General features: G+C 32.5%; 4 protein-coding genes across 7 annotated transcripts; 3 read left to right on the top strand and 1 right to left on the bottom strand.

The window, feature by feature from the left end:
- The first annotated feature begins 239 nt into the window (after positions 1-239).
- Positions 240-3,290, top strand: LOC108341851 (uncharacterized). The gene has a single exon (XM_017579543.2). It carries the CDS (start codon positions 667-669, stop codon positions 2,962-2,964), a length of 2,298 nt encoding a protein of 765 aa, XP_017435032.1. The 5' UTR covers positions 240-666; the 3' UTR covers positions 2,965-3,290.
- Positions 3,291-10,397: 7,107 nt separating this feature from the next.
- Positions 10,398-13,783, top strand: LOC108329313 (autophagy-related protein 8f). 4 transcript variants are annotated; one of them, XM_017563871.2, is made up of 6 exons: positions 10,398-10,550; positions 11,087-11,131; positions 11,232-11,287; positions 12,230-12,282; positions 13,262-13,380; positions 13,501-13,783. In XM_017563871.2, exons 2-6 carry the CDS (start codon positions 11,092-11,094, stop codon positions 13,602-13,604), a joined length of 372 nt encoding a protein of 123 aa, XP_017419360.1. In that variant the 5' UTR covers positions 10,398-10,550; positions 11,087-11,091; the 3' UTR covers positions 13,605-13,783. The 4 variants fall into 4 exon arrangements, with proteins under 4 accessions (XP_017419360.1, XP_017421402.1, XP_017420121.1 ...); XM_017565913.2 differs by having other exon boundaries at positions 10,409-10,648; XM_017564632.2 differs by having other exon boundaries at positions 10,409-10,715.
- Positions 13,784-15,718: 1,935 nt separating this feature from the next.
- On the bottom strand, positions 15,719-20,388 carry LOC108338253 (uncharacterized). The gene is made up of 4 exons (XM_017575066.2): positions 19,890-20,388; positions 19,729-19,813; positions 17,945-18,033; positions 15,719-16,116 (listed from the first exon to the last, which is right to left on the bottom strand). The coding sequence occupies exons 1-4, from the start codon at positions 20,280-20,282 to the stop codon at positions 15,973-15,975; spliced, it is 711 nt and encodes a 236-aa protein (XP_017430555.1). The 5' UTR covers positions 20,283-20,388; the 3' UTR covers positions 15,719-15,972.
- A 3,472-nt stretch (positions 20,389-23,860) lies between these two features.
- Positions 23,861-26,040, top strand: LOC108330801 (L-lactate dehydrogenase A). The gene is made up of 2 exons (XM_017565360.2): positions 23,861-24,747; positions 25,332-26,040. The coding sequence occupies exons 1-2, from the start codon at positions 24,139-24,141 to the stop codon at positions 25,770-25,772; spliced, it is 1,050 nt and encodes a 349-aa protein (XP_017420849.1). The 5' UTR covers positions 23,861-24,138; the 3' UTR covers positions 25,773-26,040.
- Positions 26,041-27,905: the final 1,865 nt, after the last annotated feature.

The following is a 27,905-nucleotide window of genomic DNA, read 5'->3' as shown; positions in this document are numbered from 1 at the left end:
CCATTTATTCTAAAGATTTTTTTTCTTAACTTTAATTATTATTGTTACTTATTATAATAAGATATATTTATTTTTGTTTGAACCGAATATTAAGGTAAATTATTGGCTTTTATATATTATTTTTTAAAAGATAGAATAGATTTATTAAAAATAAGTCCATATAAAAAATATAATGACTGAATATCTCTCAATCTCATCCCCAAACCATAGTTGTTTAATGTCATCATCGTAGAAGCGAGACTCGTTGTTGCAGCAGACAAGTTGGAAAAGGAAACCAAACCATAGTAGAAAACTAACCTCCAATAAGATTATTTGCCGCCGTCAATCAACACCCTAGAATATTTCTCAATTGCCTCAGCATTTGCGTCAACTTATTTCACGACTTTTAGCCACCTAATTTGTTTGCACTTATTGTTCTTATTACTCGAGATCGCTATCAGAGCACTTTATATCACAAATTTTATGATTAGTATTTCAAAATATAAACACCAATTAACAAATTCCATTAAAATGGTCAAATTTTGTCTCCTTAGTAATCTAGATTGTGTGGTGAAGAGCAAAGCGCTGTTGTAACCTAGAAACAACCCTATGATAGAGGCTTATGGTAGATATGTAGCATAACATAACTCTAGTAAACAGAAGCATCGTCTTACCCCTGAAAGATAGATGGCAATAACCGGTTGTGACAGCAATGGATCCATGGATGCCACCAAGTTCAGCCAACCGATGCCATGGATTGGCATATACATAGCAGCAGCATCTCTTGCTTGTCTCCTAGCAATGGGTGCAGATCTCATACTCGGAATTCGAGGCCGCAAATTTTGGTTTCCTTGCAAATTCTTCTGTTTAAACGCCACTTCCTTGGCAATAATAGCTGTAGCAGTGAAGCTATCAGTGGATCTCAACACCCCTATGCCACACCGCCATGATCAGCTATCAAAACTCAGCAGCAGCGCCATGATCTGCACAATAATGGCCAATTCCATGCCAACTCTGGGGATCACCGAGAACAAAGACACCATGATGAACCTCATGGCCATGGCCATCCTTGTGGTTACCATGATTGTGAACATCTGCATCCAGTTTGTCACCGGTGTTATCTATGTGTTCTGGGTGGAACATGCTCTCGTCCTGCTCCTCATGGTGATTTTGTTGATGACCATGACCTCCTCAGCCGTGAGTATTCCAAAGATTAAGCACTATTTCGAGCTGAAACTTAGGATGAACGAAGAGGCACTTAAGGAGTGCTCAAACGTGTTTGCCGAGGAGAGGACTCAAATCGTCAACGGACTCAGAGATCAACTGATGAAAATTTGGATGATGACCCACACAAGCAGCCCCCAATTTGTTCTTGGAAGGTCAGTGTCTTGTACTGCTTCTGGTGCCTTTTGTCTTCTAAGTACCGTGACGTTAGGAGAGGCCATTCTTCGATCTTACTTGATGCCGCGGTCGTTTGATTTTTGCTCCGGTGACTGTGACTACAAGTGGTCCACCATCTTAATTCTCATAGTTCAGGTTGCCGCAGTGGTGGTTGGTACGATTGCTCCTGCCTTTAGATGGTTCGTTGCCATAACCTATAAGTGCCCAAATGTGAGGAACAAGACCTGCAAGAGAAGGTTCCAAGTTGAAGGGTACTGGACTACCAAGCTACTCTCAATTAAAGAAAGCCCTCTAGGCTTTCGAATTCGTAACAGGCAGTCCAGAAAGCTGGCCCATGATGCAAAAACTCTTGTAATGTGTTTCTGCATCAAACTTCAGGTGGGGATTGTGCTAATGAGTAAAGCCACCGAGTACGTTTCAGTAACCCTCATGTGCTGGATCTTGACATGTTTTGATAAGTGCAAGAAGTTGAGATCCAAACTTATTGCTACTGTTTCGAGCGTTAGCTCGGGAACAGAATCAAGGTCTGTTCCGAAGGTGGATCTTAGATGTTTTGTTTTGTATCTTGAAGGTGAGGAAGAGTTAGTTGAGGTGATGCTGAAACAGAATCGTGATGCCACTATGCACTGGGTTCAAGTAGGAGAGAAAAAGCAGCCAAAACTTCTCATTGAGTTATTGGAGAAGAAATGTTCTTTCTTGCAGGGATTCAGGGGAGTGGAAACATTTGACAGCGACCAAGTTCTTTCTTTGCATTGTGCACAAGCAGCATATAGTTGGTCACTTCCTCTGGTGACACTAGCTAGCATTGTAGTGGCACTGCCAAACATCAATAGGGATTCGGTCAAAAAATTGATAAGCACTCTAAATGAAGCACTCCCCTTTGTCAAGTACATAGAAAATAACGTGGACAAAGAAAGAGAATTGTATAAACTCAGGTCGGCGGCAGAAATTGTTTGGCTTGGAGTTGATCTATATGATAAGTGGCTAGATGTGGATCTTTGTGAGCTCTCACTTCAATATAAGAGCCCCAGAGAGGCACTTGAGCAACTAGCCGATGCTGCAAAAACCAGGTATGAAAAATTTAAAGGCAAATATAAGCACATATGCATGAAGATAAGCCCTTCATTATGGCCCTACAAAGTATCCGCATCTCACACTATGTACAGAATATGCAAAACTGCTCTCTTAAATCAAGAACTATTAAGAGATAATACAAGTGAGAGGGCCTTTGAAGCACTTACAGGGATGATTTCTGATATAGTGGGTGCATGTCTCAGCAATTTACCCTTCGTTATATCCAACAAGTGTTTGAATAGCACTATTGAAGAGAGAGAGGACACTGTTAGAAATTCAGTTTACATTCTTGGCAAGACCAAGAAGATTATAGAAATGATAGAAAAGAGAGCTTTTCCCCATGTCAATTTCTCCCAAGGGACCTACATCGAAGATTGGCGTTTAATGCATAAGCAAAAAAGTTTTTGTCACATTTTTCCATCTTCACTGAAGAATGACACTTCACCGGAGAGCGACACTCCTACAGATTCGCCGCCCTCTTCATATGATCTTTGCCTAAATATTGACTAAAAGCCAGAGGCTCTGGTGAATTACATGATTGCCGGAAAAGCTTTTAGATTTGTATAAAGTTTATGTAAACTAGGAGAATTTAGGTTTAACAGAAACATTAGGAAAAGGGCACAGAAAATCACTAGTTTTTGATGGAGTGCCATTTATATGTATTGATCATATGTATCTTCCATCATGTACAAAACACTTAAATTTGGCATAACATAAGCAGATATGCAGATATGCAAGTTGAAATGGCTGTAAAAAACTTCATGAACATGGTTAATCAATCACCATATCAACATTTCATCTTGCAGACTGTGGTTACAAATTGTTTTCCATTCAAATCTAAGTTGCAACAAATGTCTCAATAATTTCTCACTGCATTGCAATTGCAACAAGTTATGTAGCCAGTATAGTATTGGCTTAACGCTAGGTAACTTACCGATTCTGTGAGTGATGGAATTGAAATCAAACTTCTTGTAAACTGTTTTTACTTAAGTAATTTTAGTTTTTTAAAATATTTTAAAAAATTTGCGGTATAATCAAGTTTTCATTTACATAAAAATTATATTTGTACTTATAATATTTCTTAAATTATTTCTAAAAATATAATATTATAAATTTTACATCTCATCTAAAAATAAAATCAATTTACAATAATGTAAATATAAATTTCATATTGAAAATTAATTTTATGAGATTGATTAGGATCAATCTGATTTAAAACGAAAAAGACATCAATTAAAAGTTTGTTTCTTAACGTATAATAAACATCCAACATTCTTGGAAGTAATTTTATAATGTAATAATAACTGTTCTTAGTGAAATTATGAAGGTTATCCTTATATTATTTATTTATTATTTATATTATTAGGAAAACAAAATATCTTTGATGTTTCTATATTTAAATGTAGATAAGATCATACATCATATTTTTCATTAATATAAATTTTATATATATTTTTTTAAAATTGTACAAGTAAAAAATTGTTGATAAGACACTGAAAAACTTATATTTGTAACCTACATTAAAATATTATTTTACTAATAAAATATTCATAGAAGCCATTTTTACAAAGTGTGTTTAGAAGACAAGTTATTGTAAGTAAATTAGATCATTACGAGAGTTTTATTATTATGATTATTAAAAATACATGGCACTATGTGTATGTGTATTTATCTTCTTTTATAATAAAAATAATAAAATTATAATTATAAAAGTAAATATAAATAATTTTTACTATTTAATTATAGATAGTTTTTATTTATTTTATAAATAATTTTTATTTATTTAATTTATAAAAATAGTTACATTTAAAAAATCAGTTGAATTTGAATAAAATAATAACTTGAAAGATAAAAGTAAAAAAAAAATATAAATACCAAAAAAAAAATCCTTTATATGTAAGTATAAATTATTATTATTATTTTCATGTAATGATGTATACAAATGAATTCAATTAAAATTATCTATTATTAAAAACTTCCTAAGCAATAAGTATGGGAAAATACGCAGCCATGGTTAGTTATTTTAATATTTAAATAAGCATGCTAATTATCATTTTATACTATTTAAATTTATGCATGACTCTCTTTTTTTCTGTGGTATGAATTGTTTTTTTTAATGAAACTATTCTGAAGCGAATTGTTGTAAGTATTTAATTAATTACTTTTATTGAAATAGTTTGACTATGTATAATTTATTTATTTGTTGTAAGATATTTTATTATATTTTATGACATTTTATGAAGATGTTGACATTCTTTTTTTCTTTTTAAACAAATATATTATTTTTATTTGATAGTTTTTATTTTAGAAATAAAATAAATTCCAATAACATCTAGTTTATTATTATTATTATTATATTTGGTGTTTAGTAATAATGAGTCCTAAAGAAAAAAAATTAATAACAAGAAACTCCGACCTTTCTTGACAGAACACGGCTGCAGTTGTCATGTGGGACTAAATTAAGAGGTTGGCGTGTTAAAGTGGAACAGTTCTTTGAATTAGAAGGCACACCAATTCAAGAAAGTGTGCGCCGGTGTTATTATCCATGGAAGGAAAAACCATACTACATGAAGACACATAACTTTCAACTGGGCAGCTGATTTGATGATCACAAACAACAAAGTTCTTTGTCTGAATATGTAGAAAAAATTGAGAATCTTTTGACTAGAGTTATGGTATCTGAAGATATAACCTTAAGTTTTTTCCTTTCATGTTTAACAGTGGAGCTTGAAAACCTGCATAGACCCAATTCAATTCAAGAAGCAGTTCCGTTGGCCATATTGAAAGAAAAAGTGTTACATGAATTGACAAAGAAAGTCAAAGACACATCATATTTAGTACTAGTGAGAATCACTTTCGTCATTCTAACCTTGAACGTCTCCCACTATGTTCAGTAAAATTTACAAATTAATTTTGTATAATTGAATTAAATTTAAAATATATTTCTTAATAAAGATATCTCTTATCGCAATAATTCAACCACATTTTCAGAAAACTGTAGTAGGATCGATGTAAAACCTTTAAGTTTTGGTTCAAGCTCAAGGAAAGAATTAGAATAAGTCAACCTTTCAGATTCTGACAAAAAGGAACAAGAGGATGCCTTAGTCTTGATTCACTGCCTTTACAAGACTTTGTTGATCTTTTACAGGAACCAACTCAACTGCCACCACCAAGAAGATATGATTACAGAATAAATTTAACCAGCAAATTGTTACGGTAAAATTTTGTGGCAAAATCCGTATGTAATACTTAATTAAAATCCATATATAAATATCCATAGATAAATTACATTTTTCTTTTTGTAGTGTACGTTGTTATACTGATTTTAAGAAACTAAATGTTCTAGCAATTATCTTATAGAAGATATTTTAGATGAATCATATGGAACTATATGATATTTACAAATCTGCTTTTAGGACTGTGTTATATGAGTGGGTAGTTCTTCCTTTTTGCCTTAGTAGTGCCTTTACTAATTTCAAAACTCAATTAATGATATTTTTAGACAATATTTGAAGCATTTTATATTGTTTTTTTTATGATATATATATATATATATATATATATATATATATATATATATATATATATATATATATATATATATATATATATATATATATATATATATTAATTTATACTAAGTCTTGGGAGGAACATTTATTGTGTTTAAATATAGCCCTAATCATCTTAAAATAAACTATTAATCCTTAATCATAAGAAGTGTAGTTTTGGTGAAACACATATTAGCTATTTAGACTATCAAATTTTTGTTAATGGAATTCTACCCTATCCTGAAAAAATTGAGGCAATTCAAAATTGGCCAATACCATCTAAATGAATTCAGATGGTTTTTAAGGGATCGTTATATCTTAACAATTAAAAGTTAATAATTTTTTGACAACGGCTATGTGTCAAACATGTATTGGCCTGTTTGAAATATTTTTTATAATTTTAAATAGTGACGTGGAAAGGCATAGAAGCTTACAAGATTTTTATTTTCGTTTCCAAATTACTTCCTCCATTTTCATTTTTGTTCTCTCTCCTTTTCCATCTCTTTGTTCTCTTTTCTTTTTCATCTGCATGTTATCTCTCAATTCTCTCTTGGACCTTCACCTTCTTTGGAGAATCAACCTTCGATGACCTATTTTTCATTTCTTTCATCATCATTAATGTTAAGACGTTGTCCTCCTTCGTTAGGACAATTTGTTTTTTTGATTCAACATTCACCGGTGAGACACCTCTCCCCTTTTCCATTATTTGGGTTGTGGGTTGTGAAATAAAAAACTTCTTTGACTTCGATGATGAGAATAAGGTATTTCTGCTATGTCATTTCCTATTTCCCTTTTTTCCTTTGTTGGAAGTCCCACATCGACTAGAGATAAAGTTAAATTATAATATATAAGTGAGGTGCAAACCTTATCTTACAAATCGGTTTTGTGGGGTTGAGTTAGACTTTAAGCCCACTTTCTAATATGGTATCAAAGCCATGGTTAGAGTCTATCCTAGCGAGTTCTAAGTGGGCATTTTATTCTTTTATTTCACCCGCTATCGGACCGTTATCGGACCATCCAATTTCTACTATCATGCACGAGATGTCTATACCTCGGTGTGAAGGGTGAGTCGGTTTTGTGGGGTTGAGTTAGGCTTTAAGCCCACTTTCTAATACCCTTTCGTGTTTTTCATTTCCCTTTTCCCCTTTTCTTGTTTCCTTTCATTATTTTATTTTTGCATTGTTATAACGTGATAGGTTTATTTTTTATGCAGTTGTGTGTGCGACATTCTTTCAAAACCAAGTTAGTTGGTGCTTTAAATCAAGGATTGACTCCGGAGCAGAGGAACTTTATTCAAAAGACACCATTTGATTGATTTTTAGAGTTGCATGACAATGTGAAGATCGGTAGGAGTGTCTTAAATGCGTTATGTGTTAGATGGGTTAACTCGATGGATGAGTTTTGTTTCGAAGAGAAAATTGAAGAATTTAAGGAAATAGATGTGTACAATTGCATGAAGGAATGACAACGCGTTACAAGAGTCGTGTGCTAAAAACTCTTTATGTTGGATATGGACCTAAATAGCAATGATATGTGTATTAAATGTTTTTTTTTAAAATAAGGTTGAGAATACTAAATAAAGATCATTGTAAAGTTATAACTCGATGAAAATTGATTGCAATAATTATTGGTAATGCTAATATATATCCATATATTTTCCTTGCCTTTTTCTCCTCTTAATAGAAATCATCTCTTTTAAAATGGTTCAATTCAGAATATTCAAAATTCAAAACTATTTTCAAAATTCAAAAATAAAAAAAAATGTCTTACATCAAGATTCTTTTCATAAGAATGATCACTAGTTTCCATTCTTGTTGGACAAAACCCATGACCATATTCACAAAATTGATCTTTGTTTTCATTTAAGATTAAAAGTGTCATATTATTCTTGTGTGTATTTTTTTAAACTCGAACAAAATTATTGTTTTTATCTTTAATTATCTTTTATAACAATAATATAAAAACGTTAAATTTTCATATTAAGTAATAAAATCTAGATAAAGAGGAAAAATGGTCAATATTCAATTTTGTTTAGATAAATAAAATTTGTTAACAAATTGTAAAGATTGCAAAAAAACATGTATTTTATACCAAAATTTAATTTAACTTATTGAACACTCAATTGAAATGTTTAAAATTAATCAAAGAAGTGTCAAAAACTCAGCAAATATATACCTTATCACAAGTTCAAAAAAACCTCAACACAAAAACATGTTCTGGGAAAAAAATTAAGATAAACATAAAGATAAACCTATTTAGAAGGACTCCAAAACATAACAACGATATACTTTTACCAAAAAAATATAAACAAACCATTTATGAAGGATTAAAATCTTCGAAAAAGGATTTTTTAATAAAAACCAAAACTTCATCCCGTGTTGACTGAGTTTAATTAAAGTCTTTTGAAGAACAATTAATGCAAGGCTGTACTGCTAAGGGAAAGATGAAAATTGTGAAATGCAAATATGGGATTAGGGATTTTGAATCCTGGAAAAAAAAAAGATAAATTAATAAAAAAAAAGAGAGAGAAGGAAAGTGGGAAACATAGAAGAATAGAGTCAATTTTCAAAACTATGTATTTCCATTTTTGTGTTGTTTATATTTTATTGATTTTATAAAATCAATTTGTGATGGATTTACATATTTATATGTTATCATTTTAGTAAACCGGCAAAAATAACTGATTTGAACTGCACTATAGTTAATGGTACTATTTTATATTTTAAAAAAACTGATTCATTTTTACTAAAAGTTCAGTATACTATGGTTTAGTTTTTAAAAACTGAACTTATAACAGTTTTAATTCAGTTAACTTTGAGAATTGTATCTACTCTTTCTTCTTCTCTCGTTCCCGTTCAACTGTTTCTTCTTGTCAAGAAAACGTTATTTAATAATAAAATATTAATAAAAGAAACCGTTCAAATAAAAAATTAATAATAAATTTTTTAATATAATTTTTTATCACAAATTTTTATATTTTTTTATCAATAAACATATATTACTTTTTAAATAATATTATTTTAAGTAATAAAAGTAAAATATATTTTTTTAAATTTAATTTTATTAAATGATTAAGTAATAGAAATCATAAAAGAAAAAAAGACTGTATAAAAAATATAATACTTTAAATATATTATATTCTTTAACATTTTATTAAATATGTAAAAATATGTTAAAAAAACTTTTAATGATATTAAAATGTGTGTAAGCGCACACACTAAAATAACTATTTATTTTAAAAATTAACTTACTTTAACTTAAATATCAATATTATTATTTTTAAATGATATTATTTTACAGACTAAAATTAAAATATATATTTTAACGTTAAATTTATTAAATGACTATATAATAAAATATCATAAAAAATAGTAATATAGCAAAAATAATTAATATTATAGAAATATCAAATGACAAAAAAATTAACAAACGTTTGTTAAGAGTAACTTTTCTAGTATCATCTTTTATTATATTATAATAATTAATAAATATTAGTTTAATTTTTACATAATAAAATATAAATAATAAATAATTGATTAATAAAACAATTTTATGAGGCAACAAAATAAATATAAATAAAAAATTTTTAAAATAAAATAAGTAGATAAAAAGATAAAATATTATACACACATAAAACTAAAAAAATATAAATAAAAAATTAAAAAAATAAATATAAAAGTAAAATAATATTCATGACAAAATAAATATAAATAAAAAATAAAATAATTTCTATACTTATATAATAATAAAAGAAATATAAATAAAATAGAAAATAATAATATCAAATAATTAAAAAGTTAATTTGTAAAATAAATATTAAAATAAATTTCAATTAAAAAGAACATGTATGGTTATATTATTCAGTTTAAAAACTAGTATAATTCAGTTTAAAAATAGTATAATTCAGTTTAAAATTAGTATATGTAGTAGTTCAGTTCAGTTGTAGTTTAGTACAATTTAGTATAATTCACTTCAGGCCGGTTTGATAAAACAAAAAACAGTTCAGTTTAGACAAATTAGTTTTTAGTTCAATATAAATTTTAATAGTATATACAGTTCAGTTCTATTTGTTCACCCCTACATTTTAGTATATCTTCAATTTACCTTAGAATCGATAACATTTGATAACTACTTTGCTTTCTAGAATTCACTACACTTATTAGAAAATATATTTAATAAAATATCCATTTAGTTAATAGTGTAAACATCTTTAAAGTTAAATGAGATTATGATAAAGAAAAACATTAAATAATATAATATTAACATGTTCTGGTAATATATTTTTTATTTATTCTTCACGAGAAGAGTTTTAGTTAAGACCGGAAGGGAAAAAATATGAGATTATGTGAATATAAAATTACTATATTATTTGGTATATAAGTATATAAAAAATAAGATGACGATAGGAATAGTTGAGAAAGAGAACCAAAGAAAGGAAAGAAGAAGCGATATATTTAGTTTGTTGAAGCAAACACAGCCTTATTGGAGTTGTTAGCAAGAAACCGCAGCGTTGATTTTCTTCTAATTTTGGATCGTCTTAACGAGGTTTAGTTTTCTCAATCATATACAATCCAATTCGTAAGCCTTGAGGTTGAGCTTCCAAAAAAAATTTAATCGGTCAAGAAATTTCTTCGCTGATAAAAGTAAATTATCAGAACCGCTTTGTATCTCTTTCCCTGCTTTTTTAAGGAAAGATTTCTGCAATCTGAGGTTTTTCTCTTTTCCTAAATTCAAGTAAGAGTTGATGATCGGAAATTCCATAAAAATAGTTATCTGAAAGTTAGGGCTATTTTTAATTTCACATCATATGGTGAAGATTATTGTTCCTTGCATACACTTTTTGTTAAATAAGAACTTTAGGTATAGGTCCATTCTCAATCTTCATCTTGGTTTTTGTGATTATTGCTGTTTGTTATTATTTCTTATCTCTAAACCATACCCCTTTATTATTTATTCAATTATAAACTCTGTTTTTTAATTTATTTATTTTGAGCGATTATCGAATTATTTATCCTTTATCTGAAGAATGGACGGTGTACCATCTTATTTTTTATTAACTTTCCATTTGTTGGTAATTCCAGGAAGAATGGCGTCAAAGAGCTACTTCAAGCAAGAGCACGATCTTGGTATATGATGTTTTTTTTATTTTTATTGTTATTTGTTGGTGAATTATAGGTGTGTGGAAAGCTGAATAATATAAAAATGAATGATTCATTTTGTTTGTAGAGAAGAGGAGAGCTGAGGCTGCTAGAATCAGGGAGAAATACCCAGACCGTATCCCTGTGAGAACTAGTTCCGATTTTCCTCTGCAACTATCTGTTACTGATGCTGTCTATGTGAATCATATATCTGTGGCACAAGAAGCATCGTTCCTTTATCCGTTTTAACTTTCGTCTTTCAGGATCAATGTTTATATTTTACTATTTTTCAACGCTATAAATGTTTTCTGATGTTTGAACTTTCTCTTTTATCTGTTGCGTCTTTTATGTCATAATTTGGCAGCGTAGATAACTGAGTAGCACTTTCATGTCATAGTTTTGCAACTTTCCATGTTAATAGAAATAAATGCACGCTGCTGTGTTGCATAATTAGTTAATTGCAGATTTGATATTGGATTCAGTGTTGTGCAGTTGTTCATTATCGTGGTGATATACTGTTTGGAAGACTAAAAATGTCGTGAAAAACAAGTAGAGATCCCAAAGTCATGGTTTGATCGGTTTAGTCTGTTAATTTGTGATTGAATTGGATAGTTTTCAGACAAGAGACATGATAGGTTCAATATTTCACCATTTCTTCCAGACTGTCTGATCTAGTTTGGTTTTTAGAACATTTTGGAAATATCTTGCATGCTAAATTATCTTGTGTTGCATTTCTTTACTAAATTTCTATTATCTCTATACTGAAATCCTTTATTGGAGATTAAATAACTGATTACAGAGTCCACTGAATTATAGAATGAATTCAAATAATTTTACTTACGAAACTCCATATGTGACCTCCAAAGGTTATTTACAACAGTTATGCACGTATGGAGTATCATATGCCCTCAAGCTATTTTATCTGCTGCTTTGAACTAGTTATTCTTCATTATATCTGTCAATGCAGGGAAATTCATGTTCACTTGTCCCTCTACTTGCTGCCTGCTGTATGTGTGATTCTTGAATATATGCATCTGTGATATATCTCTAATTATGGTACTAAATTGTCCCTTGATGTGTCTGAAGGTGATTGTGGAGAAGGCAGAAAGAAGTGATATTCCAAGTATTGACAAGAAGAAGTAAGATTTTGTCCATACCTTTAATATAATCTGGAAACACCTACTCATGTTCTATCTTATAAAGGAAAAGAAAATGATGTAGCAAACTTTGGTATTATATTTAAATTAGATCATAATCAACATGACACGTATATTTTGAAAGAATAGATCATTAGGGAAAGTGGAATGTGAGAAATCATGGTTCTTTTCCTACTACAAAAAAGATAAATGGAACTTCATAAAATTTTCTATTTTTTTTTACACGACTGCATCCATTACAGGTAAAGTTTGTAGGTTTAGAAGCTTACTCACTCCAATAAATATGTTCTAGTTGATGAACTCTTCAAAAATTCCACATTGGATTGTGTAGTAAAATAAATCCTCAAAAATTACCGCACAAAATTAGAACTTTTACCCTTTAAAATTATCATTTAACATAAATATCAAAGAAAAGATAATTAAGTAATTGATCATACTCCTGTTTTTGTTTAAATTTTCTAAAATTTAATATGAAATTTTACCTGCTAAGTACTTATGATGAATAGATAAATCGATCAGATTTACTTCTGTGTAAGTACTTATTGACGTGCTAAATTAATTTAAACATTGTAGTGACTTTGGTTCCACAGTTGAGAAATATGTTAATATTGGTAACTCAGATCATCATAATTTAAGTAGCTAAAGCCATAGTTGCTTCTATTGTATATGCATTTCTTATTTTGTGATAATACCTGAATTATGAATCGGATAAACAGAATTAGAATTGGTTATCTATTTTTAGAAGAATTTGATGCTGTTTGAGTGTTTTTAACAAATTGTTGGGTTTTGTATCTCCTTCCTGATGATAACAAAGTGATAGAGGGGTCTAGATATCATTTGTTGTAATATTTCTTTTGTCAAATGCTTTCCAGTTGATACTGAAATTTGCAGAGGTATATAACTGGAGCAGCTGTCGTATGTCCGATGTTTTTAATTTTTGAAATGAATTAATTAATTGTAGGTACCTTGTCCCCGCTGATCTGACAGTTGGACAATTTGTCTATGTTATCCGCAAAAGGATTAAATTAAGTGCAGAAAAGGCAATATTTATCTTTGTGGACAACGTGCTTCCACCTACAGGTAAAATGATATGCTCCAATTTTTGTTTTATTTTTTAATTTTGCAATATGATTCATTAGCCTTCTAATAGAGGGTGGTAGCAGTAGCCTATAACTTTTCTGTGTTTATCAATTTTTTCAGGAGCAATTATGTCTGCTATATATGAGGAGAAGAAGGAAGAGGATGGTTTTCTTTATGTTACTTACAGTGGGGAGAACACCTTCGGGGATCTGACTTCCCACTAGCATTTTAAAGATTGGCACTATAATAATCTGATAATGATTGCTTCGTCATTGACCATTCTCATAAATTTGTATCGGTACTCGATATCAAACGACATTGCTCTCAATACTATGTACAGCTGTATATAAATTCTAAGAAGAACCTGTTAATGTTAAAAAGGTTTCCTCCCTTTCATTATTGCAACTCTTTTCTCGGTTGTTCATTTTGCTTATGTGGGATGTTTGTGTTAATTCTGAATTGTTAGTTTCTAGTAGTTTAGTGTTTCGATCAGGGAATGTAGAGATAAGACTCATTTGAACGAAATCTTTTGTACAGATTTATAGGAGAGAAAAAAATAAAATAAATTTTTAGAGTTAAACTTAGTTTATGTATAAATAGAATTTTCTTTGCATGAATTTTCTAAACTTTTATTTGGAAGAGGATCGCATTGTTGAGTCAGCAATCATTATTTGGCAGAGTTTGTCTCAATTTTATAGTAGACTGGAATTTATATTTTAGGTGAACCAAGGAAATTGGAAAGGGCTTGAGGTAGGGAACTGGAGTTTTTAAGAAATCTGGAATCTCATTTGGAGACCTGTCACATTTTTCGTCGTGAAGGCAACTGATTTTTAGGTCTATTCACAACCAGATCACAATGATGCTGAACTTGAATCCAGTTCTTCTTTCTCTGGGAAAAGATGGTTGTAACTCGAGTAATCATGTGCCTTTGGTATATCCAAAGAAAAAGACTGAAACAAGCTACCACTGACCAAGAAACGTAGCACTCGCATAGAAGCCCCAATATATCCACAGGAGGAGGATCTTGAATAAACCAGACGCTCTTGATTTAACGGTAGGTAAATGTTTTAGCAATAATTATTTTAAAAGCCACAATAATTGCCACCGAAAGTTACTTTTGGTTTAGTGGTGGATATTGTTTACGTGTACGAGCGATGAACTTAAACAATGAACCTCACTTTATATTAGTTGAAATTGGTGAAAAAAAATCAATAGGTCTTATTATTTTTTATCTTTTTACCTAATTCACAAAACAATCCCTATTCATTGCATTCTCGTAATAAGGATACGATGTATCCGCTTTGGTCCCCAAGGTGATATGAGATTATCGAAGATGAGGAGAGATATGAGACAAATTTGATGTTAAGAAGGATATGATCTTAATCAAGGTAAACGAGGAAGACACTCTCCGTGAGGGAAGGGTGTTAGTCCTCCAACCTTTTGTACACCAGAAGGTGGTTGTAATCACTCTTCAACAACGTGGGAGTATTAACTTTTCGAAGACTCAAATCAATAAATCATTAACCAAAAACTGTGTGCTGTTCTTTTTTATTTTTCTTGGTTAATTATAATCTTATTCGCAACTGAACAATTATTCTACATTTGTCCTGTAATAGAATTTAAATTCATTTTAATAAAATATTCTCAAGGAATTATTTTTATGCACCAAAACTTTTTTTTAAAAAGAGGCATATGTTTGATCACTCTAATTTAACATCTCACTCTTAAAATTTTATTTGTTCTTTATTCCGTCTTACTTTTCTAAATTGTATCCATTTAATGTTAGCAACTTAAAGTTTACTTCAACTTTGAGCAGGATAAACCGTAGCTTCAAGCACATATAATGGATTATGCATAGTATATGAAAATACGAAGGCTGAGTGGAAGAAGAGAAGAAAATACAAAATAAAATAATTTTTAAGTTAAATTAATTTATAATAATTTTTAGTTATGCATAAACTTTAATTTAGTTCTAATGCTTGTTTAGTAGGTAGATTGATGTTTATAATTGATCTATTGAGAAGAGATAAAAACACTAATAAGATATAAATCCAACCATACAAAGAATTAAAGATCATTTTCTACCCAAAATCTTATGACAAGATCAATGGTATTTCACCTTTACATAATGCTCTATTCTTTTTTATTTCTATTTAGTGTTAGACTTAGACTTATACTTGAATTTCCAATCGTTTATCCTTTCACTCCTACTGCAATCTAAAACTTCAGGGTCACCATCTCCTCTCCAATTGTTACACTCGAAAAAAATTCGTTTGGACATTCATCAATGTGGCCTGTACCGTCACTATCGTGATATGAAATTATCCGATCATAATCGTAAAGCCAAACTTATCGTTCCTCTTTGATTATATTGCTGACTTTCAACAAACATAAAACATGAACCCATGACGTTGTTTGCATTCAAATATCTAATGTTTTAACTAAACCACAAAACTTAGCTATAAAAGAATCAATATAGTCCTGACGGGGCAATATTTCAAATAATATTCAAACCAAAAATGGAAGGCTGAAAATGGTGACCACATTCTCCCAGTAAACTAAATTATCGTGACCACAGTCTCCTCGACAAAATCAATTACTGCTACAGTTGACAATGAAGGGGTTGATAAATTTGATCAATTGAGATGTTCGGATCCCTAGCTTCAGATCAACCTCACCACCACCCAACCAAAAGAAATCTGGAGTTAGCTTTACAATTGCCTCATCCAAAATCACCTGAAATAACCCAAAATATCTAATCAACCAAGGAACAAGTTGAATGCATCAATACACAAGCCATCATGCCACTATACAGTAAAAGAGAAAGAAATAATATTTTGAATATATTGTAACGGAAGAAATGCTTTAATTAATTAGTGGACAAGGTATGCCTCAGTACTTATACTCAAGGACAAAAAGTTCAGTTCTCTTAATTCCAATCTGGTTAAATGTTCATGTATATTCCCTGAGGCCAAGTTTGTGTTGACCATACTAGTTTATTTTATATCAATGTTGTTTACTAGAGTATGACGCATATCAAGTGTATGAACGTAGTAAGGTCTATAGAATATCAATTTCAATGACGATATCAACTGTATGACTATTGGATAAAATCATAACATTATTTTAAATCCCTTAAGTCACGTACAATTGTCAATTGAGACAATAAATATAGACTACTATGTCGATATGCGTGATTTAATCTAAATGAGATTGGCCCCTCCCATGTAATGGTGATGATGTCTTTGAACCTCTTGATCAAGACTGCAAAAATATATAACCGTGCATAGAAGAATCAATATGAAATATTGATCTTATTTGTTATGCTAAGTCAACTTAAACATTTTTCGTAGGCATAGGAGAAATTATGCCTCTCAAAGGGAAATACGCGGAAGGGAATTCAGTTAGAATTTGTGAGTGGGAGAGATATGGGAAATGCCTAGGTTATCAATTTTTTTTCTTCTGAATTTCCATTTCGCTTTTATAATCACCTACAGAACTGATATTTCCATCTTCCTACCATCACACTGCGTATCCACTTCCTTGTTTCTTGGGTATCTATCGGACATAATTTATGCCTTGTGTTCAAATGGGATATCTAAGGTGTAAGGGACCAAATTACACTATAACATCACATAAGGACACATTGGATAGAATCACAACAGTTGGGGTGTTTTGCCAGTTTCTGCTGTTTGAAGTACCAATATGGAATTCTAGTACCAATGCAACAAAAAATCCATACAGCACGCACTTGAAATGGATTGAAATTATAGTTTAAACTTGCGAAAGGAATTTTAGGGTAGGTGATAATAAAAGTCTGACTTGGACATACAAAACCCTAGCCATAATTTAGAAATGAACACTTGAGATAATGTGAAGAACAACCTTCCCCCAACAGTTGGCACTATGGCAAGATAAGTAGAGCTACATAAATTAGTGCATTTGTGATTTGTTCTTGGAGACTGCTCTATTGACGTGGAAACCATAAAGTTGTGTTAAGGGTTATAGACAATCAATACTGAGGGTCAACTATTAACCACATCCTAAAAATTACATACTTTCTCCTGTCACTGTGGACTTTGTTTTCAGATACAGTGGCACACACAGAGAGAAATATTTAGAGTTACAAAACAGTGAAACTGCTTGAAAAAGATGGACCCTCTACCAATATGCTAGGGTAAAGCAAAAGAAGCTGCTCACTGTTGGTCGACAACCTAAAAGCACGTTTATGTCCTAGTCCAAGACATTGGCCGAATATGCCAATCACATATCAGGAAAAATTTATGTCAACGGAGCATGCAATAATCAATACCATGACTATGAGGAGATCATGAATCACAAAAGAGCAAACCAAAAAAAAATCCATTTCAAATTTTATGCTATTTTACCAACTGATCATTGTCTGTATTCATCAATTCATGTGCTGATATGCATGACAAAAAGATGTTGCATACTACTCTTAACAGTGTGAATAAGCACTTATTTTGGGTTTATTATCATGATGAAATATTTCAGTGCCTATATATCACAAGGATCCTATACTACTCCACATGTCCAGTCTTACCGGAATGTCTGTTTTCATGCCAATACAAGTCACTGCATTGTGCCCATATCCAGTTAATTCCATTGATGTCTCCTCAGGAGCTAGCCTCACTGCATAATTAATAACAAATTAGCAACAACTATTTCCAACCAAGCAATAGCAAGTTATAGATATCATTACCAAACGCTTAAAAATGATTGGAAAATAAAGAATAAGAAAATTTTCCATGAATATTTAATGAAAGAGATAGAAAAGAAAAGATTAACCACGGGAGACAGCATTACCACATGAACACAGATTATAAATAAAAGAGATTTTCAAGTGGAGAAAATATATTTCAGGAAAGTGATTCTAGGAAGTGATGGTTATCAATAAGTGTGAATTGCCTTTCACTTCGTCTTAAAACTTTCCTTCTTATATCTAGTAGTTAGAATTTCAATGTAACAACCATTAAATGGTCAAATGTTTCTGGCCCAGCTTCAATGCAATCTCATCTACTGCAGTTTGTAGAAGTTCAATGTAGAAAATTGAGATGATGTAGTACATTAAAGACTATTTCAATCCTTGTGAATATTTACTTCATCTCTTGCCAGGGAGCATTTACAATTGCCTGATGGTCCCAAAATTAAAACTTTTCATGCACTGAACTTGACAGCTCTCGTGCACCAACAAAGACACTGTTCCTACCCGGCCTAAAAGGCATATTAAGTGCACGGCCTAATAAGGTCATTTAGAGATTCATTATGAAGTAGCCCAAACCTACACCTATTTGGGCCTGTTATTATTTATTAGATTGTTATTATTCTCCCATATAAGTATTATTCTAATAGAGACATAGACCCACAGTGTATATTGATCTTATAAATATAAGAGTATCGGATACTCCGTCAAAGGATACTCACTTCACACTTGATACTTGATGATTACTCTCATATAATAGATCCTAACTTTCTTACTCACTTGAATGTTGGAAAATCTTTGCAGGTGGATATTCCCCTCTCATCAATGAGAAGACCATCTTCAAACATAAGGAGTAATTAAAGCACCTTTAGGATCTTACCACCTGTATGTAAAGTCCATGCTCAAAATTTGAATAAGATCAAACCCACATACAACTAAGTTAAAGCCAATCAAATATTCTCATCCAAAGACAGGAATTTTAACCTTAGCAGTGTTCTAATTACGCCAACAACCTATCTCACAAATCTAAGAATTGCTTCAACACAGTCCTACCCAACAACTCATTCAGACCGTCCAACACCTTAAGAGAATACTTCAAATTTCGTTTCTGCAAAAATCCAACCAATTCGGAATCACTACCTTCAATTACATTTATCATTTTAAAACTATACTCAGCTTTGGTCGCTGTCATCAATTCTGAATTATTTTAAACTTTTAGTAAGTAGAAAAATCTACACTATAAACTGTTGCAAAACAAGTACTTGTCTATCCCATTTACCACCAACTCCTCATTTCTCCTTCTTGGCTTCAAAGAATCATACACATATTTAGCGGGGAATCTTCTTAAACCAACTCTACCTTAAAATTCCTTCATTAAATTGTCAACTACAACAGCTAAGATGTCCAAAAAGTTGTCGACTTCGCAAATACACCAACCAAATTGGATAGTGTTCGATATGGAAAGCACGAGAGTCTCCACATTGATGTTTCCAATATATTTAGTTTAGCCGCAACTCAACCATTCGTCCACAAACGAATATAATTCTCAATGTCACAATGTTAAACTGGAATTCATTCAACGCTATAATAATTAAAGAATAGTCCATCACTAGGGAACTTCTTACTGTTGAATTTCTTCTTCGCAATACTTCCATTGTTGAGCGAATACAGAAAATTCTTGACAGCTTCGGCGTTGAAGCGAGCAGTGTACTGAAACAAACGATCTCCATAAGCAAGCGGTGGAAGAGCTAAGTTAAGGAGGTAGCGAGAGGAAGAGAGTGGGAACCTGAACGACTACGACGTAATACTTGGAATTATTGCGGTTGGTGCAATCGACGACGTTAGCAGGGGCTTGCGTATTAACGAGAACGATGCTTTTGCAGAGATGGTGGATTGAGGCGGCGGAGAGGGCGTCGCGACGGGCTTCGAGAGGCCAATCGTAGTAATCAGAAGGGACTCTCTTAAAGGAGAATTCGGGAACGCCGTTGCTGCGCAAAATGGAGGAGAGGCGAGCAACGGTGTCGGTGTCGGTGTCGGTGTCGGTGTCGGTGCCAGCGTCGTGAACGGTGTCGTTTTGAGAAAGCGATGAAGGAAGATAAGAATGCTCGAGTTTGGATATGCGTTGCAGGAGCTGGGTTTGGACTCGCTCCAGCTCCGCAAGGGCTTCCTCCATTCGCATTCAAACGCTGCGTTTTTGGCAATCTTTCTTTTGCTGCTTCACCAATGGTTGCTCTTTTGTCACTCGTTATTGCCCCCACACTCCTCCGTTCCATTTATGTGGGTTTCCTATAAGAAAAATAAAACTAATATAGCAAGGCTTTATGTTAATTTAAAATATTAATATAAATTAAATGTACAATTATTCTTCTTTATTATAATTCAAAAGAATTCAAAATATTTAAATTTGTATAAATGAAAATTTTAACGAAACAAAATTTAAATTATAATTTCACAAAATAAGAAAATAAATTATTAAATTGTAAATTTTTTTAATTTTAAAACAATTAAATATCAATATTGGCAGTTTGGCACTATTACCATATTAAATATATATGTAATTTTTTTCTCAATAAAGAAAAGATATATTATTATGAGAAAAAAAGTGGTAAAAGATTAGTGCCCACGCTTCTCTCATTGCTTCTCCCATTTTGTAATCGTCTTTAAGCGTAGGATTTTATCAGTATACTTTTTATTTCTGGTCTTGCCAAGACAGCACTTGGCCAACTTTTTATTAAGTCTCCTACATTTATAATTTGATCAGTTTTGGTAACTGTCCTGCAAACACATCTCGAAATCTCTTCATTCCTACACCAACTCATTTTCGATAGACTCCAAGGTAATATTGTAGAGATGCCAAAAAGAAAATTATGATTATGCAGGACAACATTGCAGACCATGCGTGCTTCCCAGCTTAGGTTCTTCAACACCTTTTCTTAGCTTCTGGCTTTGACACCAACTGATGGAAGTAGACTGAGAATACTGCAATCTGGTATGACCGACTCTATGAATCCAACTCACTGTATTGACCCTCCCTTCTTATAATCGAGACAAACTTTCAAAATTATGGATAGATATGGATTGGGTTTCTTAAAGCTAAGATGAACGTGGATTGGATTTTTCAAACTTCAGTCTAAATCTAATATATATATATATATATATATATATATATATATATATATATATATATATATATATCATTAATAATTATACCAACCAAATTTGTATTTTGTTTTTCAATTCTATTTAAATTGGATTAAATATACTTGTAAACAAAATTAAAACCATCTTAACATACTTAACTATTAATTTTATTAAACATGCATATCAAGTTAACGTTGCTAAACTTGGACTTAGGTTGACCTATGTCAACTTAAATTTTGTTCACTTGATTCGACTTGACTTGATTTTCTATAAGGGTTGACTCAATTTGATCTCTGATCTAGATTGACTCTTCATGACTTTTGTTCGGGACCAACACTGCTTCGACTCGACTTGGATCAATCTTCAATCTAGTTTGATCTTCAATCGGGGTCAACGCAACATGACCTTTGGCTGGGGGTTGATACAACATGACCTTCAACGCAACCTTTTATTGAGATCAATGCAACATAACTTTTGGTTGGGCCAACTCAACATGACATTTGGTCAAGATCGAGTAAACGCGACCTTTGGTATGAGTCGAGTTAGCACAACTTATGATTTGAATCCACTTGTCTTGACTTTTTAGTTTTGGTTGTCTTAGGTGTTCTTTTAGCATGGATTAATTCAGCATGAATTAACTCGATATAATCTTTGACTCAAATCTACTTAAATTAACTTTTGATTTGACTTAATTCGACTTAATCTTCAATCTATTTAAACTCGACTTGATATGAGATTGACAAATAATATTTATGAACATGTAATTTTCAAGTAATCACAATGATAAAAATAATAATATTAGAACAAAAATAGGAGAATAATGTTAAAATGATATAATTTGTTCTATCGGTGGATTATGAGAGGAAATAATCAAAATCCATTATTTTTCAATTGTAGGATAGAGTTTTGTGTGGAACCTATAATATAGGTGGGTATGTATAAGTACATCCACTTACAACTAATCAAAATTGAACTTTCAAAAATTTAATTGAATGGAAATTAGTGTTAAAGAAACATGATAAGATTTATTAGGAGTATATGGAATCATATGAAGTGATTTTTAAGAAGAGAGAGTAGACCCTAAAGAGATATTCTGCATCATAAAAGGGCCAAGTTTAGAAACAGATCTCTAAAATCGTTATTTCTTTTCATATTTTGATTAGTGTTTGAGCCTAACTAGCTTGACACAACATACTAGGACAAAATGGGGATAATAAGTTCCCTGAGTTAGAAGCATTGGACATGAAGATAAGATTTTTGATTTGTTACATCTAATGATAGTGACTATATTTGTATAATGTGGGCAATGTTACATTAATTTGAACCTCGTGTGAGAACAGTGTACTACTGTAGCTTAGTCAGAAGTGAAATATATATAAAATTGAAAAAATTATGTATTTTTTGACAGCTATTAGAGATGTTGCACACAGTCATTATTTTTGTGTGTTCAAGGAATGTCATTGTTCATCACAATACTGATACAAAATACGAAAAAGTGAATAGATGTTTAGGTAAGCAGAGGTAGGACTTGAAAATCTAAGAGCATAAATCTCAATTAGGATATGAGTAGGTAAAGACTGAAGTAGAGGTGGAAAGGTTCCAAACCGGGGTAAAGGAAGTTTGAGAAACCTCATGTTAAATTATACTATGCTTACTCAACAATATATTATTTTTACAAATAAAAAAATGTTTTTCATTTTAATATGAACAAACTAAATCCACCTACTTTTAAAAAATACGTAAACCAATTCAAAACCTCAAGAAATAAAACTAATTTTGGCGAAAAATATAAAGACTAAAATATACATTTTCTCTAAGTATGTTGCAGTTAACTTAATTAAATTATAAACACGCACTTTTGATTCAATGATTTAGTTAATACACTTTCTATTCACAAGTTATAGTTTATAAAATTTAACCCGTATATAAAGATTCAGCTAATTTATCAAAATTCCTTTTACCAAACAATTTGTAAAAACATTCAAACTGTATTGTGTGTGTCTATATATATATTATATGTGTGTGTTAAAACATTTCAATAAGCTAATAAATTTACTTGTTTTTTATTCACTAAAATAATTTAATTCGATTAAATCATGTTGAGTTGAGATTGTGCGCAAACTGGGATAGCATTGGCTTATGTTTGTTGAATATTATTGATGAAGATTTCCATAATTGGGTTTTTACATCTTTGAAATCCGGTTTTAATTTAAAGTCGTAAAACGTAAGCGGTGAGAACAAAAGGTGCCAGCACACTGGGCATAATAAGCATAATAACAATCGATGAAGTTTAAAATTGAACTACGATGACAAATAACTAAAGTAGGTCTTGAATTGAACGCGTGAACGTTCAAACATCAAATATCAACATGGTGTACCAACCTCAGAAGTCAGAAGCCACAGAACACGTATTCATAATCTCCAATAAGTATTAAAATAAATTCAAATAAAGTAAGTGTTTTAGATTGTTGAAAAATCAAAGAAAATGAAAAAAAAAATAGTTTAATTAGAAAATGGAAAAAATTGAACTCATTCAATTCAAGCATTACACAGAGTGTCACTCCGGTAATGGTTAAATGGAAAGCACCAAAAGGTGACGAAAGTATTTAATTAATCTTTAAAACCTATCAGAGCGGTCTGAGAATGTGATGAATGAGTGACATTTTCCTCTTCGAACTCCGCACTGTCCCTTTTACTTTTTCTGCATCTAGAAAGAAGGTGGAGCTGGTATTCTCCAACACCTTTTCTTCCCTTCCTTTCCAGACCACAGTATTAGCCTCAACCATATTCCTCCTTTGTCTTAAATCTCACACCGCCAACACTATCTATTATTATAAATTTCACCTTCTTTCTCACCTCTTTACAGCAACACCAAAAATTCATCTTACTTCATCATGCACAAGAGCGCTTCAGGTTCCACGTTGGGCCCGGGTGGCCTCGACCTAACTCAGGCCTTCTTCAAGCCCATCACCAATGCTGCCCCTCCCTCTACCACCAAGCAACACACCAAGATCTCCGTCATCGGCGTTGGTAACGTCGGAATGGCCATCGCTCAGACCATCCTCACCCAGGACCTCACCGACGAGCTTGTCCTCGTCGATACCAACGCCGACAAGCTCCGCGGCGAGATGCTCGACCTCCAGCACGCCGCCGCCTTCCTCCCCCGCACCAAGATCCACGCCTCCACTGACTCTTCCATCACTGCCGGCTCCGATCTCTGCATCGTCACCGCCGGCGCCCGCCAAATCGCCGGTGAGTCCCGCCTCAACCTGCTCCAGCGGAACCTTTCCCTCTTCCGCGCCATCATACCCCCGCTTGTTAGTCACTCCCCCGACACCACTCTCCTCATCGTTTCCAACCCTGTCGACATCCTCACCTACGTCGCCTGGAAGCTTTCCGGTTTCCCGTCCAACCGGGTCATTGGGTCGGGCACCAATTTGGACTCTTCTCGCTTCCGTTTCCTTATCGCCGATCACCTCGACGTCAACGCCCAGGACGTACAGGTCAACCATTCTCACTTTTCCTTTCTTTTTATTTTATTTCTAATTGTAAAATGTGAGAAATTAAATCACCAAGTAGTTTGATGCATTATAGCTTTAACTAATCTCAATCTGAACTAATCTTCACGATTCATGAACTGAACTAGGAATGTACTCTTTTTATTCAAAATTAAGACATGGAGGGAATATAAAAGTTGTGGTGGTCTAACTATTTAATAATCTCTCTTAGAAATAGGCAAAACTGTATTAAATTAGCATATTAGTATTCAAATTATGAAATTACGGCAACTTTGAATTAAAGTTTCTGTACTTACGAGGAGTGAATAACAGATTTCATTTTGCAAAATTAGTTTGTAAAAGCATAGTTTTTTACTGCTTTCTATTGAAAACTAGTTTTAGGCCATGTGACACTTCTTTTATGAGAATTCAAACATAAGTGTTGATTGGACTAACGTAGATTTAAATAGTCCAAACTAAAGCCAAAGATAGTCTTGTTGGTGTGAATTATTTAAACTTTTGAAGTTAAAATTATGAAATAATGAATAGAGTAGTAAAAGTGAAGAAATGAAAGAAAGTTGTGATTGCAGGCGTATATTGTAGGAGAGCATGGAGATAGTTCGGTGGCATTGTGGTCTAGCATTAGCGTTGGGGGTGTTCCAGTGCTGAGTTTTTTGGACAAGCAGCAGATTCCATACGAGAAAGAGACACTGGAGAATATACATAAGTCAGTGGTAGATAGTGCGTATGAAGTGATCAGGTTGAAAGGGTACACGTCCTGGGCAATAGGGTACTCAGTGGCTAATTTGGCCCGCTCCATTCTGAGGGACCAAAGAAAGATCCATCCTGTGTCTGTTCTTGCTAAGGGGTTTTACGGCATCGATGGGGAAGTGTTCCTGAGTTTGCCAGCACAGCTTGGTAGAGGAGGCATACTGGGTGTCACCAATGTCCACTTGAACCTAGAGGAGACGCAGAGACTTGTAGATTCAGCCAAGACCATCCTCGACATGCAGATTCAATTGGGTATTTAAATTTGTTCTCTGATGGTCACGTCGATGGTTCAATGGTTACTGCATTTTCTCCTTTCATTATCTTCAGTTCTTCCCACAATCATGATGTGGTTTGGCCTAAATTATTACTTGCCACTTTTATGTTAGGGTTACTCCTTGCCCCCTTCTTGCAGAGCAAGTATTTTTTATGCGTCAATTGCTGACCGTATCATGTGATATGTGTTTCACTCTTTGTTTTCTCTTATACGCTTTTGATCATAATCAGCCAAGTAAAATTTTCTTTTGCAAACTTAACTTGCCTTTCATATTTTGGACCTCTGACAGTGACCCGACGATGATTTCAATCAAAGTTGCATTAAAGTGTCTGTGTGCACCCCATAATATCTACCAGACTACCAGTAAATTAAACACAATAGTTACTAATTTTTAAAATTATTATTAATTCGATATTATTGTTTTCATTATAATCTCCTTTCATTTTTCTGCTTGCTAAACCAAAAGGATAACTTTGATTGGTTGAGATTACGTAACCTCCATTCGTAACCTTCACTCTGTATTCTCGACTTGTAACAAAGGATAACTTTGATTGGTTGTGTAACTCCGACTCGCAACCCGTAAGAGTTTACTTTTTTTTGAAAAAAAAATATAAATAACATCTAATTCAAATAAAATAACAAAATTATACAAATTTAAATACATAGTTTCATAGAAATATTACTAAGAAATATTGTAAAACATAAATTAGGAAAAAAAAAATAACAGTGTTTATTTTTGAAAAAAATAAAAGGAATAATGCTTTTTAAAATGGTGCAGTGCTTGTAAAACAAAATATTTTTGAAATATATGTTATAGTAATGTAGGTTTAAACCCTCGTTTGGTCTTCATATTTGTTGGTCAATCTCAAGTAGGTGATCGTTTTTTTTTTCGGTCTCAATTGTGTTTATAAACTTGTAAAATTGAGCCAATTAAGTTTTTTCCGTTAACTTTTCACTAACGTCGTCTAACTGTACTGAGCTATATTTTTTTTACATGATGTGACATTGTATATTAAACTGAATGAGTGATCTGTTCTACAATCAATAATTCCATGTGGCGACCTCTTCTCCTACTTCTTCTACAGCCACCAGAAACCATCCCAGAATCGTCCCACTGGCCGCGGCAGCCAGCCGTTGGTAACCGCCGACCTCGACTGCAAAATAGATTTCAATACACAGTGACACACACTCATACAGGTAAAAAGGAAAAGCAACAACTTTCTTCAATTGTTGGTGGGAAGAACACACATCACTTTCTTCCATTGCGAAGAAATCTCTCGCAACCATTTTCCCTTGTGACGTTTTAACCATCGCATATGCCACGTTTTCAACAATTTGGCTTGAGATACATCGACCTTTTGCGCGTTTCGTGTTCTTGCTCGGTGCCTGAAGTCGCGGTTCTGGGCGAATTGATATGCGAATTGAAGATCGCGACTTAGGGTTTTGATTTTGGGCTTTTTCTGGATCTTTTGTGTTGTCTTGGTTGCAGGTTTGAATGCAGGCAACGCGTAGAGATTGGAAAGGTTGGGGTTTTAGGATTCTTCGTGATTCTAGGTTGGTGATGAAGGCGTGACGTGATTTTGGGTTTTTTTGGGCGGTGGAGATGGACTGTGTTGGTTATGAAAGTTGCAGCTCCAATCCAAAGCAACGTACAGGTGAAGGTCCCCGTTAATTAGACCTGTGTCGACAAGTTATCTAACGGATGAAAATCAACGTCAAATGCAAGTTTCCCCAAATTTATCTCCATCCTTCACCTGTTTAGCAATGCAAAGTAAAATAGGAAAAAGATCAAGTAGGATGGGAAGATAGGATCTCATAAACTTGAGATCGTCTAAAGAAAATACAAAACAAAAAATTCAGCTTTACTTGCAAGAATATTCACACACAAAAATAAAATGAATTTCGTAATCGGTGAAATTGGTTTTAGTGATAGAAGAATTTGTCAAAAGGATGGACGATAGTAGAGGTTAGGGCAATGCATATGAAAAGTGGAAAGTAAGCAACCATGGAAAAGAGTATTTAGAGCGGTGAAGAACATACCTTAAAGTGCGCAAAGACACTGGTGAAGTGGCGGAAGAAAAACAAAACAAAGTATCAATCTTCACCTGTTATCACTTTT

The sequence above is a fragment of the Vigna angularis genome, chromosome 1, assembly GCF_016808095.1.
Source record: "Vigna angularis cultivar LongXiaoDou No.4 chromosome 1, ASM1680809v1, whole genome shotgun sequence".
NCBI lineage: Eukaryota > Viridiplantae > Streptophyta > Magnoliopsida > Fabales > Fabaceae > Vigna > Vigna angularis.
Note: the sequence above shows the minus strand (reverse complement) of the source record. Positions and strands in the feature narration are given on the sequence as shown.

What these genes read in the sequence shown, in the direction of transcription:
- LOC108341851 (XM_017579543.2), top strand. Translation starts at nt 667, where the DNA reads ATGGCAATAACCGGTTGTGACAGCAATGGATCCATGGATGCCACCAAG.
- LOC108329313 (XM_017563871.2), top strand. Translation starts at nt 11,092, where the DNA reads ATGGCGTCAAAGAGCTACTTCAAGCAAGAGCACGATCTTG. An exon ending in CAAGCAAGAGCACGATCTTG is followed by an intron (nt 11,132 to 11,231) that starts GTATATGATGTT and finishes TTTTGTTTGTAG; the next exon opens with AGAAGAGGAGAGCTGAGGCT. An exon ending in AATACCCAGACCGTATCCCT is followed by an intron (nt 11,288 to 12,229) that starts GTGAGAACTAGT and finishes ATGTGTCTGAAG; the next exon opens with GTGATTGTGGAGAAGGCAGA.
- LOC108338253 (XM_017575066.2), bottom strand. Translation starts at nt 20,282, where the DNA reads ATGCGAATGGAGGAAGCCCTTGCGGAGCTGGAGCGAGTCCAAACCCAG. An exon ending in TGCGAAGAAGAAATTCAACA is followed by an intron (nt 18,034 to 19,728) that starts GTAAGAAGTTCC and finishes TTAATTATGCAG; the next exon opens with TGAGGCTAGCTCCTGAGGAG. An exon ending in GCATGAAAACAGACATTCCG is followed by an intron (nt 16,117 to 17,944) that starts GTAAGACTGGAC and finishes GGGTTATTTCAG; the next exon opens with GTGATTTTGGATGAGGCAAT.
- LOC108330801 (XM_017565360.2), top strand. Translation starts at nt 24,139, where the DNA reads ATGCACAAGAGCGCTTCAGGTTCCACGTTGGGCCCGGGTGGCCTCGAC. An exon ending in TCAACGCCCAGGACGTACAG is followed by an intron (nt 24,748 to 25,331) that starts GTCAACCATTCT and finishes TTGTGATTGCAG; the next exon opens with GCGTATATTGTAGGAGAGCA.